The sequence below is a fragment of the Magnolia sinica genome, chromosome 8 (assembly GCF_029962835.1).
Source record: "Magnolia sinica isolate HGM2019 chromosome 8, MsV1, whole genome shotgun sequence".
NCBI lineage: Eukaryota > Viridiplantae > Streptophyta > Magnoliopsida > Magnoliales > Magnoliaceae > Magnolia > Magnolia sinica.
This window is the reverse complement of record NC_080580.1, coordinates 1,621,292-1,639,794: the sequence shown is the minus strand read 5'-3', so window position 1 is coordinate 1,639,794 and position 18,503 is coordinate 1,621,292. Positions and strand designations below refer to the sequence as shown.

The 18,503-nt window shown below is 39.0% G+C and overlaps 1 protein-coding gene across 1 annotated transcript; it reads right to left on the bottom strand.

Annotated features, from left to right (window-relative positions):
* Positions 1–1,543: 1,543 nt before the first annotated feature.
* LOC131252558 (uncharacterized) lies at positions 1,544–10,710 on the bottom strand. Its single transcript, XM_058253166.1, has 5 exons — positions 10,181–10,710; positions 9,414–9,522; positions 6,012–6,126; positions 2,333–3,328; positions 1,544–2,224 (listed from the first exon to the last, which is right to left on the bottom strand). Exons 1-5 carry the CDS (start codon positions 10,374–10,376, stop codon positions 1,964–1,966), a joined length of 1,677 nt encoding a protein of 558 aa, XP_058109149.1. The 5' UTR covers positions 10,377–10,710; the 3' UTR covers positions 1,544–1,963.
* Between the last annotated feature and the right edge of the window lie 7,793 nt (positions 10,711–18,503).

The window sequence follows — 18,503 nt, the reverse complement described above, 5'->3', positions numbered from 1 at the left end:
CAAGGTTGCAGCTTAAGCTGGACAGGACTAGGGGTTGTCCAGGCCTGGTCTGTCTGCCAAGGACAATAAGTGGTCTGGCTTGCCTTTTAAGTATCTGGGCCCAATCACATACTAGCCAGCTATTGATTGATGGGGGTTAAATCATTTGGGCCCGGCTTACCTATCATGTCTTTGCACATCCGAACCTGGATTAGTTAGGGTTTGTTTGAGCCCTTGTGATATTTCTTTCAAATACTGAACGAACTATCTTGTGGACTGTTCAGGCCGTTGGCTTGTTTTCTCCCATGCAGATCAACTTGGCTTACCATTCCTTTGTCAAATTCTCTCTTTTATATCAGTGGTCAGACACACTAGTAATTTAATGGTGTGGCAGTATGGGTGCTGGTCTTTGTGATTCAAGTCATATGGACCATCCAAATGATGGACTACATTATGGATGGAGCACTGCTAAAAAAAAAAAATGGCACTGAAAGATACCAGTGTAAATTTGGGCTGCTGACAGTGATTTGATGTTCTCCATTTGGATGGTTCAGATTGTCCAACTTGCAAATTTTGAACTATGCCCCATCCAAATTGGGGCCCTGTTTGGCAAGTCCAGATTGCTATTCAATATTCATGCATGAAGCATGTAGATTGATTGGGTAAAACAGTTGGATTTCAGCTTTTTCCTAATTTAAAACAGGCATTTGTAAAACATAAAAAGAACTGAGAAATCAATGCATGTTAATCCGTAACAGCGAAACACATTTAGATTGATCATGGAACTGAACGAGGCAGCCATGGCTCACTGGCAAACTGGTTGTGTAACCAATAGAAATTTACTTTATATTGTCCACATGCATTGATTATTGATAATCCTCCATCCCTGCCCGCATCTGCTGCTTTTGAATATCCCCTCAATTGGCTTATTATTTATTTAATTTCGTGAGTATGCAGGATGATTTTAAGAAGAAAAATGCAGGAGCCACAACACGCAACAAAAGATGAATAGATGAATCACACCAAACCAAGTCTTCTATTCCAATCTTCACCAATTTTTTAAAAATTGGAAGTAAAATGAAAAATCCATCCTTGCAAGGAGAGATGAAGAGGTTAATCACACCAAATGTGCTAAACTGGAGCATGTGTGCCAGGTCCGTCAACATGAATGTATCCCTGGTCAACCCATCAGGCGGGCTGCACATGTATGTTGAATATATGGCATTGGTAGTTTCCTTTCTAACAATGCACTTCCATCATACAAATGAGGCCAAATCTTGCACAATCGATTGCCTTGATTTATGGCCACCCCGTGTTCAAAATAGGCCACAACTAACGAATGTTGCAGATCTTGCACGTCTGTTGACTTTGCCATTACAAATTGTCATTGCATCTTCTCTTTCAGAAAACTTCTCTAAATCTACCAATTGCAAGTTCCTTGCTCTGTTACAGAAAATCTGTAAGGCTATAGCAGTGCTGCAGAAAATCTGTAAGTTCACATCAATGTTGCAGAAAATCTGTATGTTTATAATCAATGTTATGTGGAATGAAACAAGAGCAATGCTCACCTCAGCAACTTCAGTTTTCCATAACGACTGGAAGACCACTGTAGTTTTGGATTCTAATAAGAAATAGAGACACAGAAACAAATATAAGGGAGAGCTGAAGCTAACTCCCACAGATTTCAAGGTACAAAAACTTCCAAGTCTGCGTAGAGATGCAAGTTCATAATTAGTGATGGTGCTACAAAATAAGTTCAGTATATACCGGTCCTGCTAACACAATAAAAGCCCAGGAGGACCGCATCTGTCAACATATGTTATAGAAATCAAGAAAGCTAGAACTGCATGTTCCATTGGCCCACCCCTTTCCGGAAATGAGGCATATCTTTCTATTCCAGCTGCTTCTCAATTTCACAGGTAAATCAATGGATTGAGCACTACAACCATAGGGGTGCAAAAATCAACTAACAAATATCAGATGATCACCTGCCTCGCTGGCTGGCAGGGGAGGATCGACCTCCTCTCTCACTACCAACATCGTCGTCGATTTCACTACCTTCCAAACAGTGTATATTGTTACTGACACTCTGCTCAGAGCTGGCGTTGCTGCTCGTGGCAAGAGGAGAGTCCAAAATACTGGCTGTCCTGCTTTTGGTCGGTCCCGATCTCACACTGTACATGGAGGAAGCTGGAATGTTCGTCATCAATGGGCGTAAACTACCAGGATTACTCCGTCTAATATCCTGCTCAGAAGAATACCATAGTAATCAAAATACAGGAAACTATGGATACAGAATAAGCCATTCTTGAGACTGAGTTTGGGCAAGCAAAACAAAGAAAGATGAATATACCATATGCCTCAGAGCCATATCTAAGGATTTCTTCGACAGATTTCTTCCAAAGCCTGAACTATCGGGTGAAGACAATGATTTCCCTGCCGAATTATTATGGAAAGATCGTGGGTGGTCATCTTGTTTTGGAGGTGCCAATCTTCTCATGTTTATCACCCTTTCAACCATCTTGTTTCCAATTACAACAGGGCTCACGCTGTCACTAGTACCATTCGAATATGATCGGTTTGTCACTGGGACAGAGCTTCCACTGCTGTGGATGCTACCATTTGGAGTCCTTCCTCTTAGTGGTGAGCATGACTGCCTTCTTGGTCTACCATTAGAAACAGCCTCAACAGAAGATGATCTCGAACTCGGTGCCCCAGGTCTGCCCCTTGAAGCTGACACCGGCCTTTCAGGCATTGATGTCCTTAAATTTGGGGGAGCATCAAGTGAGAAACCAGGCATCTCTGAAGGCTTCCATGGTCTTGACTTCACGGTTGGAGAAGTGCCACGAGATGGCACAGGGTTTTTCGAAGCGGAAGGGGCTGATTTGGTAACTGAAGATGACCTGACAGGTGGGATGGAACTGCTGGGTGCACTAGATGGGGTTGATGGGCGTCTAGTAGGTGTGGCAGACCTTGATGAAGACTTGGATGCAGTTAAAGAGGGCCAGGCTGTCGGTGTAGATGATGAAGACTTGGATGCAGTTAAAGAGGGCCGGGCTGTCGGTGTAGATGATCTTGCTGAAGGAGCTATAGGCTTTGATGAAGGTATGGTGGCCCTAGAAGGTACAGTGGCTCTTGATGTAGGTGTGGAGGGTCTGGAGGGTCTATTTGTGGCAAGTAATGTGGGGCGTCCAGTTGGTGTCGCAGGTCGTGATGCAACTGAACCCGGGCCTCCAGATGACGAAGGCCGACGTGTACCCAAATTGGAAGATGTCAAGGAAGATGATGATGTTGGCTGTCTAGATACTAAGTTTCCTCTTGATGAAGGCTCCATTTGAGGATTTGCCAACTACACATGAAATGTAGATTTAAAGATGAAAAGGCATATAACAACTTAATAAGCACAATACATAAAGTCTCGAGTATCGACTAGGAAGAAAAAGTAGATTTGGCAATCTCATCAGAATGATCACTCACTAAACAAACTGAATTGTGAAACAGTTTCAGGCGTTCAGCAAACTGAACTAACCAAATTGTACTTCGCCAACAGATGAAAATGAGATACCCTCAGTGGGAGGGATGGCTAAAACCAAACAGAAAGGATCTGTCAAATCCAATACCTTTATCACTTCCAAAAGACGGTTTCTATGCTAGCGATAGCTCAGTGGTTTTAATCAAGTTGTTGATGATCATAATCTGGTATCAACAATTAGAGTTGACCCAATGACATCAAGTGAATATTCAATATTCATATTTCATTGTGAGATAAAAAAAATGAAGTTATGTTCATCGAAAGAAGAGATTCACAGAATTTGTGGTACCAGAATGTAAAGAAAGATGCAAAAGCAAAAAATCTGTTAAAAGTAATAAAAGCACCTTGTGTTTGCAAAATTTACAGAAAGGATTTTATAGAAACAAGAAATACCACAACATCAAATGCCTATCTGCCATTGGGGAAGCATTGCTCCTTGGGAACTAGTCAACTAGTTGCTCATTCACACCGTCACCAAATTGAATAACAAAACTCTAGCCTGTTTGTAACGTAAAAGCACTATCATTACGATTTTACAATATTTGTTTAAACATATAATCCAACGGTCGAATGTAAACGAAATAGGAGACAGGTAAAGAAATTTGTAATCATTACAAATTTTCATTATACTAAAATGGCAATCTCCTATCCAAACATGCACAGGTGTATTTTTCTTGTTGATTTTTGACATTTCAGTAATAGAAGTATCATCATTACGATTTTACCATGCCTATCCAAACATGGGAATTTTCGGTCAAATTACCTGTTTTCCAAGAGATGAGTATTGTAATTTATAACCATTGCACTTTTACAATGAATTGCTGATGGGATTCGCAATCCAAACGGGCCCTAAAATTTCTACTGGGAATTATAGGATCCTAAGGCATATCAACACATAGTGATTTCCCACCCTGCGTCCTATTCATTGCATTGATTTTTTTTTTTTTTTTAATTTTTTGAAAGGTGAAATTTTATTAAGCAACAAGCAAAAGGGGCACACAGGCAAAACAGACTAACAACGGCAAAAGACAAGAAAACAGAAAAGTAAAAAACCTAGTAAAAAAAATTAGAGAAAACCTAAAGGATATAAATACAACAACAATCCACGCCATGTCTGGAACAACCATTGCACTTTACAATGAATTGCTGATGTGATTCGCAATCCAAACAAGCCCTAAAATTTCTACTGGGAATTATAGGATCCTAAGGCATATCAACACATAGTGATTTCCCACCCTTCGTCCCATTCATTGCATTGATTTTATTTTTTTTTTGAAAGGTGAAATTTTATTAAGCAAAAAGCAAAAGGGGCACACAGGCAAAACAGACTAACAACAGCAAAAGACAAGAAAACAGAAAAGTAAAAAACCTAGAAAAAAAAATTTAGAGAAAACCTAAAGGGTATAAATACAACAACAATCAGTGCCATGTCTGGAACAACCCTCAAAAAACATTACGGGTCCAATCCCGCATAAATTGGAGAACCCTAGAGAAAACCCCTGCTTCCGCTCCTCTTGTTGCGGAAACATTGACCAATCCTTTTATCCCATAAAGACCATAATACCGCTAACAAGGCTACACACCATCTCCTCCTCCCCAGCTTTCCCCCATCTGAGGCATGCCAAGCCAGAAGAAGGTTGTCAATAGATTGCGGCATAACCCAATGGACCGATGCACGATCTAGGATCCCGTTCCATACACCTGGCAAAGGAGCAGTGGAGTAGGTGATTGATAGTCTCAGCTTGATTATAGCACATACCAATCCCCTATTCATTGCTTTAATGAGAACCAAAAATCATCTATGCCCTTGCAGAATACAGGTGAAGCTCCCAGAACAGAGCAGTCTACTGGAAACATGCAGAAAAGGCAAAAAGGTAGTGTTTGCCTATTTCAACAGGGAAATAACAACATGCAGGAGAGAGCACAAGAAATAAAGAAATGCTATATTTTGATAGATTCATGAATAAGAAATCATAAGACTTCAGGAAATACTAAACTACACACAAAATACAACATGAAAAAGATCCATGCACAAAATGTAGAAACATACATTTTGATAACATTATAGAATGAAAGTTCATGAAAAGCCTATCTACTAGGTAAAAGGAACAAAACCATACTTAAGATTAAAAGGTTGGCCCTAGGAGACCAACCCTTTCCTTGAGAACGTATAATAGCATATGTGGAGCTCTAAATGTTAAGAAACAATAACATCGGTTTGCAACCAATTCTTTATTGCCCAAGCTCAGACAAGGGCATTTTCTAATGTCTCTACAGTTACGTTCAACTAAATAAATATCCAAGTGTAACATGCAGGGCTGTCGCAATAAATTAATTGCACAAGACAGCTGCCTGAAAACAACAAGAAAAGCAAAATACACCAAGAAGACAGATTCATAGCTATCCCATTAGAGATGCTGTCACAGAACTTTGTAGCATTCAAGTAATGCAATTGCAAGGATTGATAGCTAAGAATCCACAAGTCATACTGAGGGCTCACCCTAGACTTCAGTGCAGTTGGACGAGCTTTGGGGGTTACAATCTGACCCAGGGTGGATTTGTTTGACTCCACTTCCAGAGAAGGAAAAAGCGGAGTACCAGGTGGCGTAAGAAGCCTGGAATCAGAAAAGAATCCTTGGTAAGTCTCAATCCATACTCATTTGTTTAACCTCACTCACATCATGCATTAGCCACCAATAAAATTGCAAATAAAATCTTCCAGTTCCAACGCAGATGCTTCTTGAACAGGCACACATGTGAAAGCAAAAAATCAAGATGCTTAACAAATAACAATGATTAAAACAGGCAGAATATACTTTCCATCTTGAAAGGAAGTAAATTTCTGTTTTACAAGGAAAAAAACAGAGAAATGAATTTCTCAATCAATTTCACAACAATATTTCCGGAAGAACTAATGCAAAAGAGAATCGTTATTGAGAAGATTGTTCTATTTTTTTTTTTTTTTTGAAAGGTAAGATTGTTCTTATAATAATTTGTGATATAAGAAAATTCAACATTGCTAATTTGTAGTAGTGCAAATTATATAAAAAGGAATTGATTTTCTTGAGGTTTCAGGCCAGGGAAACACAAAACTCATACTACTAACCCATTCACTCCGGGCTACCTACAGGAATTCTTAACTCAACGATGACATTCAACAACCCTTACTCATAAATCCAGGATCAAGCTATCCTTTTCCTATCAGTTGTAGCAGCCACAAGCCATTTCAACCGTTCTATACATTACATGGGGTGACATGATGCTTCAAGCATAATTCCTTATAAATCATTCCAAGCACCAAAACTCCCAACATTTATGCTTATCAATAGCCCTTGACCTTGAGTCAAAAATTGAAATACGAAAAGATTTCACATCCACCAAAGTTGGTTGATGCCTCAAACATTTTAAAAACTTGTTTCTCCTTGTTTCAACTATTAGAGGAACAAAAAACGATCTCAAATGTTTGTTGCAAGTATCTTGCTATGCTACTTGATGAACCCAAGGAAACCATCCTTATCCGACCAAAGTGCATAATTAGCTTCCACATCAGTGTTTACATGCACAAGACAATTGGTATAGCTGAAGATCTAATAATTGCTGGGAAACAATCACCGTTTCCAACATAGATGACATCAAAAGAAGTTAATCAGCACACTTCTGTCTACATCCATGGATGTACGTTCCAGTTATTGTGTTCAGGGTTTAGTCTCACATTGGTTTCTTGTTACAGGTAACTCTATTCGCTATCCTTAGGAATTTAGGTTCTTGAGTTGATGTGCTCCATTCTAGTCAAGATGTAGCATCTTCGATTCTCTGGAGTTCTATTTTTACTGCAGTTCCTGTATGATATTTTTGAATGATTTTTTTTTGAACTGCAATAATAGTATTGAAAGAAAGGCCGAAGCCAAAAGAATACAAACATAAAAGAAAACAGATTACAGATCTAACCAAATGACTAAAAACTATGGTGGATTGACAGCTTTTGAAGCTTTCGCCCATTCCTTTACATGCAATTTAGCCAAACTGAAAACCTCTGAAGCTTGCCTTTTTGTTAACAAGCCTGGGTGTATTGGACTATACAAACCCACAATGGGTGATATAGGCCTGTCTCAGCTTCTCCCCCCCCCTGTAAATTCTGAGAAAATTTTCCGGAAATAAAGAAAATTGTAAAATGCCTAAATCTATTTTATATATATATATATATAAATATATAACATGCTTTCAATGGAGAATCAGACCATTCCCTGACAAGAATGTTGATTGTTAGCTTCACCGCCTAAAAGTCAAGCAAATATGCCCTAACCAAACACAAACCAAGCATGGTTTTGGTGGATTAGATCCACTATATCGAAATATATAAAATAAGGATGGAAAAAAGTGGAAAGCAGTGGACTGATGGCTTACCCCTTCTTCCTATTCCCCCCACCCCCCAAATGGTCTATTTTGCTTGGATTAATCAACCCCCACCAATATCTTATGCTTTGATCCCCAAAATAGGCATGGATGTAGTAACAAATTGAGTTTCTCCGCTTCCCTTATAGTTTGAGTGAGGAAAGAAGTGGGAAATGAAAAAGGCCTTTTCTTTTGTGATGGACCAGTTCACCCTGTATCACATAACAGGCCGGCAGGATATGGCCATATAATAACCAATTTTTAAAACCATGTGCATGCATCTCTAGATCACCTATGTGAAAAGCACTATGAGATGGGAATTGTAGCTGTAGGGAGGGAAAAAACCACATAAACACCCCCAAGCAAGCTTTTCCACGTATGTCTCATTGTTGAGTTGTGGCAAATTCAATTGACATCTTTAAAAAGGATGACATGCTTGCTATAGAAGAGGCAAACATGAAGTGTTGCCCCTCACAAAGTTTGCCTTGCACAAGAGGTTTGGGCGGATGGTCTTCACCACAGGTTTGCTCCCTATCGGTGAGGGTTCGATTCCCCTCCTTGGCTTTACCCGATACACGTGGTTGTGGGTGATTGCGCGTATCCGCAGGGATTAGTCTCACTTCAAAAAAGAGGTGGCGACACCCTGTGTCTTCAAAAAAAAAAAAAAAGTTTGCCTTGCACAAGAAACAAACTATGCCCAAAAGTGATTCTAGTGCAGTACATGATGCAAACAACACGTTCCAACAAAGAATCTTGTACCAAGGTACTGCTTCAGAACCTCATTCCTGCTTTTGTTCCAGAACTTATCTTGCACCCATCTTCAACTGCTGTGATTAATGATTCTACCAAATCAATCTATTTTCTACTCATATGCAACTTTCATTCTAAACTAAATATTACTAGTTATACATACACAATCCATAAAAACCTTATCACTATATTAAATATGGATGCATGCTTTACATTTAACTCTATAGTACACAACTAGAGGGCTGTCGAAAATTGTCTTCACAGCTTCTTTACACCACCAGTTTTAATTCCTCTGTATACGAATTTTCTGAAACTTTTGGTGGTAAAAGTGCTGCAATACATGGTATGCATGTCCATCTCCAATACTTTGCAAGTAGTTTTGTTTGATTCTACAGTGTTTTTTAAAAAAAAAATTTATTATTATTATTTTTTTAAATAATGTGCGTTACAGTTTGCAACTCAACTTTACAACAAAAAATCTGCCAGAACTCTTAATGTTAGGGGAAATCTGGGCGATCTGATTCCCAGGCCGATAAGATGCTGCTGCCAAATTATAAGATAAGAATGACACCTCAGTTGTGATTGGGGAAGGAAAGGGTGGGAAATGCTAACATGCTTGATGGGTTCTTCCCAAGTACCAAATGTACTGACTGCACTTTGGAAGCCCTGCTAACCACAACTTGGTGGTGTGCCCAAATAATCCTTATCATCAATGTTTTTCAGCATTCCTTAATAAGTAGATGAGATGCTGTGACATTACCAATCATAATCATTTTTCTCGCCGTCGGAGTTTAGGAAGTCATCAGAAGCAGTTTTACGTGGTGTTGATGACACTATCTTGAATATGGGAGAACCCCCTGGTTTCGACCCTGTTATCCAGAAGCATTTGCAAGTTAGAAGATGGAAAAGATCTACTACTTTGTGGATAAGTCCAGTTTTACAAGATTGATAACACTAATTAACAATAGGTGATTTTGATACACACAATTCCAAATGCAGCCATACATGTCAAAATGGCACGTGTTTGGGACATCCAAGCCGTGCATCAGGTGGCCCCCACCTCATAGATGAACTAACCTAAAAAGCAGGCCGGTCTACCCATCATGTGGGCTACACTTGTATGCTTAATGTACACCAGATAGAAACTTGCTACCGAACATCTATTCGTGTGTGTCCTACACCATATCTGATGAGTAGACTGGCCCAACGTAGGGAGTAGGTCATCTACATGGAGGGGTCCACCTCAGGAACATGTATGCCGTAGATAGAAAAATTACAAAGGAGATTCAAACGTTGCACTGTCGAAAATGAAATTCGAATAAAAAAGAATATCTGAGTTCTGAAGCTATCACTCTCTGGACATTGACATCCGATTCATAGAAAACTAATAAAGAAACCAAAAAAATAAAATAAAATGATGATGCGAAATAGCAATTTGGCAGCATTTTCAAAACCTAAGGCCTGGAAAGAACTAAATCTAACCCCAAGAAGTCTGAATGTTACACTGGGAACCATCGGAGCGCATACCTAAAGGAGGATCGAAATCTTCAGAGGTGTGGAGGAGAAGCAAGCTATTCCGCTCCTTCTCGCGCTTCCGCATCTCGAGAAACAACGCAAGATCCTCTTCCTTGTCCTTCATCACAGCTCCAAGGCTCCTCCCTTGCCTCTGCTGCTGTACGGGCGCTTGCATTTTCGACTCTGCAGCCCTGAAACTCCGATTCATCGCTATACGGCAACGAAAACGACAGCGAAAAATAGCGATTTCCTGATCTAAACCCTAACTCTCAACCACTCCATTAGATCTGGAAACGAGCTGCCAAACTCTCATTTTCTACAACGAGACTCCGTCAGACTTCATCGCGACCGTTCGATTGATCCGGACGCCAGAGAGAGAGAGAGAGAGGGAGAGAGAGAGTGGAGGCGAAAATAGCTGAAAATGGAAGGGCATTTCAGAGAGAGAGAGGAGAAAGGGGGCAATCACGAGATCAGGAGCTCCTTTGCTTTGATTTATTGACGCGACAGCACATCTCCCTCTCTTTCTCTCTCTCAAACACTAGTTACGCTACGTTTCTGGATTATACTGAAGGGAAACTAGCGTCAAATGCCCCCGGTTCCATGGATAACTACTGTAATGCCACTGTAGATTTTTTTATTGGGAAGACGCTTGCGTAGCTCGCGTAGGTACCACCGGGGTCACTTTCTCCGTAAACGGGTTAACGTGCTTGAACTCTACCGCGTCCATCAATTCCATCACCCCATTTTTTTGTTCTGGATTAAGAAAAGTCGGGATGATTCAACCGTAAACACACGTGTTTCAACGGTAAACACACCTGTCTACTCTACAGGATTAAATGGTATGGAATTGTATTCGATGGGTTTTGCCCAATAATCATTGCATGTCGGAAATACGATGGTATTTTAATTATCAATCCATGTTTAGGATAAAATTGTTGATATGAAAAAAATATTGGATTAAGAAAAATCTTGTTTGGTTGACCGTGGAATTATAATCAACTAATTAAATTTATAATTAATGTTGGGCACCTGTATAGATAAATACGTATGTCAATGTAAGACCCTTCAAAATTTATAAAAATCTTAATTAAGACCAAATGTAATTCCATTCCACTGAATCCCAACCATCACTACCCTCCCCAAAAGCTTGATGGAATTTAGACGGATTAAATACAATTACATCCCACTTTATCTCATTTAATACCATGCGCCAAACAAGTTCGTTTAGATACCATCAAATAAGTTAGGTTTATGATCAAATTATAAATACATTTTCTAAAAAAAATTTGAAGTTACTTAATCACTTCAGTTTTAAAAGTAAAAAATCAAGATAAGCTTTTCTTAAATAACTTATAATCTAAATGCTACTTAAATTCACATGGAATAACTCACCTGCATTTGAAATCTTCATGTGATTAGACACATCATGCCAATGGATTGAATTCCATGTAAACTCAACCATAGGCCCGTCCTACCTGTCTTTAGTCTTCAAATGCCTAAATTCCAAACCAAGGGGATTTAAAGTCAAGGATAATTTTAAATTCTTTAGCTATATTTAGCAACTTGTATATGGAATTACTAATAATTCAAAAATACTAATGCATTGAAATTATGTAGCATATTTACAAGAGTTTGAATGTAATTACTAAATTAATATTAATATCGTTAATGAGGGGACATATGTAATGTTTGATATGGTGATTGTAATAAACAAATTAAAATATATACGTTAACAAAAAATGATAAAATTTCATATTTCGGATTGACCACAGCATAGAATCACAACTGAACCACTAACTTTTTTAATCATTGATTTATAGGGCTAATTTATGGACGCCTCAAATCATTCCATTAATATAATTTTAGTTATGTAGTTAATAATGAATTAATAGCTTAATGACAACTATATATGTTACACATCCCACTCTCTTTCTTTCAAAAATAAACAAAAAAGGAAGATAATTGATAATCTCCCTAAAAAGAGAGAATGCAAAATCAGCATGAGAGATGATTGACAATTCCCTTAATTTCAAATACATCCCTTCCATGCTTCCAAATGACTTTTGGATTCTGAAAACCCTTGAATGCCATCAAATCCTCCCAATCTATGCAGCCAAAGGAGACTTGATTCGCTCCACACGCTTGCCTCGGTGATGCAGACACTTGCTAATTTTGGACGTTGTTAGGACACGTGGCAATATCAAACTTTTATGCTTTTCAAATGGGTGGGGACAATGTTTTAAAAAGCAACCTGTTTTACTCACGTGGACTACAGTGTCCCTAGTAAACTGAAACTATTAGTTTAAAGAATTTTCTGGCCGTCCATTAGTCCAGAAATGAAGCAGATTCATTTTTCAGGTGGACCATACTAGCAGTGATTGATCATTAATGTGCTGAAAAACATTGGGATCAAGCCAATATATGTTTTTTTTCCCTTCGCTCAGGCTTACGTAATCTTATCAGCAGGTTGGATGGAAAATAAACTTCATGGGAACTTTACTATAGCCTCTCTGAAGTTTTTAATAATAAAGTGTTCAATCACCACTGTTTCTTATAATATGGACCACCTGAAATTTGTGTTTTTTATTTTTTACGCTCATTCCCTAAAATGATCTTAGAAAAAGGGATGGAAGACATGGATATTAGATAACAGGTGTTCCAAAATGGTAACGGTGATCATAATGACTACCACCATTATCGTTATAACACTGGGCCGTAACAGCCATTATAGCCCTCGTATCAACAGTTACGGCTTTTTTCATTTTTTTGAAAAAATTGTTATAAAATCGTTATGGACTGTTATGAGGCCGCTACGATCATTTTGACACATCGACCTGCAATGCATAACGGTTATTACCGTTATCACTGCGTAGCGGCTGTTGTGTAACCAAATTTGAATGCCATTACATATTTCAAGTTGGGCCGGACAATAATGACAACACCTTCTAAGGGTGAGGTCGGGGCCTGAAATGCACTTTTAAAATTTTATATAACCAAGCTACCCTTCCATGGCATTTCAAGCACAAATTTGATGGTTAGGATCATTTACTAGGATCATATCTCAGAATCAACCTAACATAACATGAATATAGGTTTTTTTATTTTTATTTTCCACAAATGGCCCCACCTTGTACCGCTTAAGAAATTCGAGGGCGATTTTGAAAAACGCTTCAGTGGGCTAATAAGTGCATGGGGACCTTTCAATGCACTAGTTGCAGTTGGGAAATGTGTACAGTCCACATCATCAATCTGGACGGTTCATTTGGTCCAATTATTGATTAGGTGGTTCTCACCATCCAACCAATGGCATGAAGAAATGATTGAATGCCATTTTTTTGCCAAGAGATAGGTGGGATCATCAAAGCCAATCATACTTTGGAGGGGCATTTCTTGGAGAATAAATGCGGACCACTTGATGGGTGTCTCCTAAAATGAACACAGAAAGGGCCAAGTTAAGGACGGCTAGAATCATCTACTTTGTGTGATTTCACACTGAGGCCTAGGAAGCACACGGCTAGAATCATCTACTTTGTGTGATTTCACACTGAGGCCTAGGAAGAGTGTGCTGGACCCATGGACGGTCCAGATCAATGATCTGATATATCGGAATGCAAATGCAGCTATAGGCTGCTTGATGGTTGGCCCAGGGCCGAAAAGAAAAAAAAACAACAACAGCAGCCGCATACTTTAGGACACCTACTAGGAAATTGCGTGGAATTTTTAGAGTGAAATGACAGAATTGGCCTCAGCTTCCTTTAGCCATTAACCAAAAAAAGTCACTTTAAACCATTAAAGCATAGCTTATTAATGAAATGGTGGATAAGTGTATGGACCTATTCATGCCCGTATTTTAGTCTGGGCTCGTTGGCATCCAAACTACCTACATGCACCATCCATTAGGTCCAGTGCACTCTCCCTGCGGAGTGCCTTGAAAAATTCCTGCTAATCAGTTGATCGTAACCGTCTAATTAGTGACATACAAAATGGATGTAGAATTTTGTTCTTGGAAGATAGAATCAGTCATGCATGTATAGAACCATCTGATTGCTGTGATTTTTCTCTTAATAGCCGAAGAAGTGGGACCAGATCTAATGGATGGTTCTCATAGGTGATTTGAATATCCAAAGTCCAAAATCAACGATATACATTGTGCACTGTAAGGTTTTCGTAAATCAAGGCCGCTGGATCATTACTCAACATAGATCACGTTAGATCACGTGTTGTCACATCATCAGTGGCAGTGAAATGCAGAAAACTATGGTGCGATGGATGAGTCAGTCAAATCTCACCTCATCATCACACCACCACCAATGGGTGGCTCAGCAACCTAATCGCATCCCATAAGGTACGCCGATTTCATGCCAAAAAGCCTTTCGCAGTAGGGTCGTTCGAACCTACGTGGGGCTACTGTGATGTTTGCGATAAATTCACCTGTTCATCCGTTTTGTGAGCCCATTTGAAGACATTAGGATAAAACATGATTGGGATGTGGTACTCAAGTAGGTCGAAAACCTGGCATCCTCGGTTGAAATATTTATGAGACCATAGAAGTTTTGAATCTAGATTATATTTGTGTTATGAACGGTATCAATGGCATGTAAACATTATTGTCAACTCAGGGAGGTTGCAGCCGTGTGAATTTCACTACCCACCTTTTTCTATCGTGCGGCCCACTTGATTCGTTGATCTTTCTCAATTTTAGCCTTACCTTCTAAAGTAATTAGCTCACGCAACGGATGGACAAGGTGAAACATCACAGTGGGCCCTACTTAGGTTTCCAGCTCAAAAACTTCCCACAAAATGTCTTCAGGAAGTTGTGGCTAGGGCATTAAAGTAGTGTTGCAGTTTAGGGCTAAAGTTTGGATGTACTACAGTGTCACGTGGGACTCATGCAGGGAGGGAAGAGGAAGCCGGTGAAGAGATCTTGTCAAGAGAGAGAAAATGGAGAAGAATGGGTAATGTACAAAGATAAAGAAGAGTTTTCAATAGTAGATGGGTCCTTTTTTCATTTTTTGGTTTGCTTGACCTCTAAATCTATCTTTTGTTTGAAGTCTTAACATTAGCTAACATTAGGCATTGCAACAAATGTGCAGATGGATATTACATAGGCATCATGGTAGGCTTCACATATCCATTGTTGGATAGGGCTTGATAAAAACAAGATAACATATAAATCCAAAGAGAATCTTAGCAAGCAAGGTTGGATAAAATCCAAGCTATAACTAATATCTAAGCCTTTGGGTCCCGCTCATGACTTAGTGGTAGATTCACAAGGATTTTAATGCTAAGGTCATGGCTTCGAGCACATATTGTAGTGTGTGGGTGTGTGTCTAAAAAAAAAAAGTTAATAATAATAATAATAATATTTAAGTCCTTACTTTCTAAGCAAGTAGATTTTCAACGTTAGGCAATTATCAATGGTTTATATTAAAAAACTTATTTAGTTTCATAAAATCTCAAAGGTTATCACTCTTTTAAAGCTAATTATATAAACAAACTTGTACATATACTCCTTGATGTCTACATCATTATACACGGTAGAAAAAAACACTTAATTAATTATATGACATGATTATAGGATTGATAGGCATATGGATGGTTGAAATGACAAATATCCATTGGTATTGTTGTAAGACTCTTATCAGGTGGGGCATACATGATCATCCGTTTAGATCTGACCGTTGGATTATTCAGATTAAGCAATTCAGTGGGCCCCAATATAGTTGTGATCATTCTAAATGGTTTAGGGTAGAATGCTTGAACCGTGGTTCCTATATACTATTATTAAGCTAGATATGGAAACTTATGGTGTGGAGACCCTAAAGGAGAGAAGTGTGATGAGTAAGTTTAATTTTCTACCAATATCTTCTATAAATAGATGTCTTGGTCCCCTCACCAATAAGAGAAAATCCTAGTCTCATTGAGAGATTCTACTAAAGGTGTGAGGTGCGGAAGATCAAGATTCCCGTTGGTGACATTTAGACATCGGAAATGTCTTTCCAATCAAGTATACTTTAAGATTATTATTTTGAATTTCTATTATTGATGCCTAAATGATTCGTCAATTTCACAATACAGATCTAACACCCATATCAACACACAAGTGTATTACAAATTGGGAAGTAGGCTATAAATGGGCTTGGCTCAACATCAAAATTTTAAATGACATTGCTTGAACAATTCAAAATCTAGGCCCAATCCAACCCAAGCCCGACCTCTTGAGAACTCTAGGGAAGAGGATGGTTCAACCATTATGACTTTGTACCTGCCACTTTTTTATAGTAGGTTTAGTAATTTAAGTAGTCTGATTTGAGTGGTTGAGTGACCATAATACAATTACTCAGTTCGTGTGTATCAAATACCACACAAATTTAGTAAAGTTGGGAAAACTATGGGGCCCACCTTGACTTATGTATTGTACATCCAATCCTTCCATCTGTTTCCCTAGCTTATTTTAGGGCAGGCCCAAATGAAGCATATCAAATCTCAAGCAGATCAAACCATATGGAATAGTAGCAATTGATCGCTTACCATTAAAAACTTCCTAGGACCCACTCTAATATATTATTTACCACTTCCTAAGACCCACTGTAATATTTATTTGCCATCCAATCTATTGATAAGGTCACATGCATCTGATGAAAGGAAAACACAGGTCAAATTGTGGCGTACAAAACTTTTGCAGCCCACGAGAAGTTTTTAACGGTGGATGTTCAATCACCACTGTTTCGCATGGTGTGGTCTACTTGAGATTTGAATTGGCTTCACTTTTGGGCCCATGCCCTAAAATTGGATATCAAAATAGATGGATGACATGGATATGGAACACATTATCAAGGTGGGCCACTGTCACAGACTCACCAGAATCCGCGATCTCACTTGCTGGCCAACGCAGTACTAAAATGAAGTCCCCGAGATGAAAAGCAGGGCCATTTTGGTAGTTTTGCGAAAGATGAGTCTGTCTTGTGTAGCTCTAATCCCTGGTCGTGGTATTAAAAGATATAGAGCGAGATTAAATCTGCCTGCCAAACACGAGAATTGGCCCAAGGCATAACTCTCCTCTGCCAAATACCCGAGTCCTAAATACCCAATAAAAAAAATAACTCTATTGCCATCCGTCCGATTCTTGAAAGCCTCCTTACACTGAATCTGATGGCTGCAGTCGGATATTGCAAGTCTTTTTCATGTCCTCGAGAAGTACATGATGTTTGAATTCGATTTGGTGGCAGTTAAAACTTCTCACGAAACTTTCCTTGTTTCCCTGTATAATTACAGTTTATAACCTTCAACTTGAAAAACTACCGAATTACCCTTGCTTCTGGATTAAGCGTGTCATAATACTCCACGTTCAGTGCACACGTGCCACTTCGAAGCGGATAGTGTAGTGAGTAACTCACCACACTCAGGGGCTTGGACCAAAAATGAGGCATATCCAATGTTCAAATGGACCACATAACAGGAAACTGTTGAATTGAATGTCTACCGGTGAAAAATTCCATGGGGCTACAGAAGTTTTGGATCAAGCTTATATTTTTGTTTTCCCTTCATCCATGTCTGTATAATCTCATGAATAGGTTGGATGACAAATAAACATCACTGCTGGGCCTAGAAAAGTTTCAACGGTGGAAATCATTATCCCCACTGTTTCCAATGGTATGATCCACTTGATCTTTGGATATACTTCAATTTGCTTTTCATGATCTTTGGATATACTTCAATAGTAATAATCTGATGCCTGTAAATTAAGGATGATTGCTTTTGTATGCAGGATAAGTTGAGATTATTAAGATGGCTTGATCAATACTGATTTGGAGATTTCCATTTATTAACGGTGTGGATGGCATTTTGCATCTAGGCCCACCATTAGTTGCGGTATTTGTCAGTTCTTCTCTACCATTGATTCTCTGGATTGAATGGGTCCCATTAGGCTGTTTTGTAGAAGGCATGGAGATATGATTGTAGGGTCCGATAATTTAGCATTACTACCGTGGAATTCACGTCGCAAATTCGGGACCCTCTCATGATTGCTTTATTAATTAATTTATTTTTATTTTAAGCTGTCTTGGAAATGTGAAAAGTTTCAAGAAAGCCATGGACGCGGATTGCGTACGGACAGCATAAGTAGCGTGCTAGCTGGGCCCGCCCCACATGATATATGTGTGTGTTTTTATTCGAGCGGTCCACCTATTCGTCCATAGTATCGTAGAACATGAATCCAAAAAATTGGGATATCAAAATCTTTAGTGGACTACACTATAAGAAAATAGTGGAGATTGAATGCTCACCCTCGAAAACTTTCCAGTGTTCACCTAATCTATTTATTGGGTCACACACA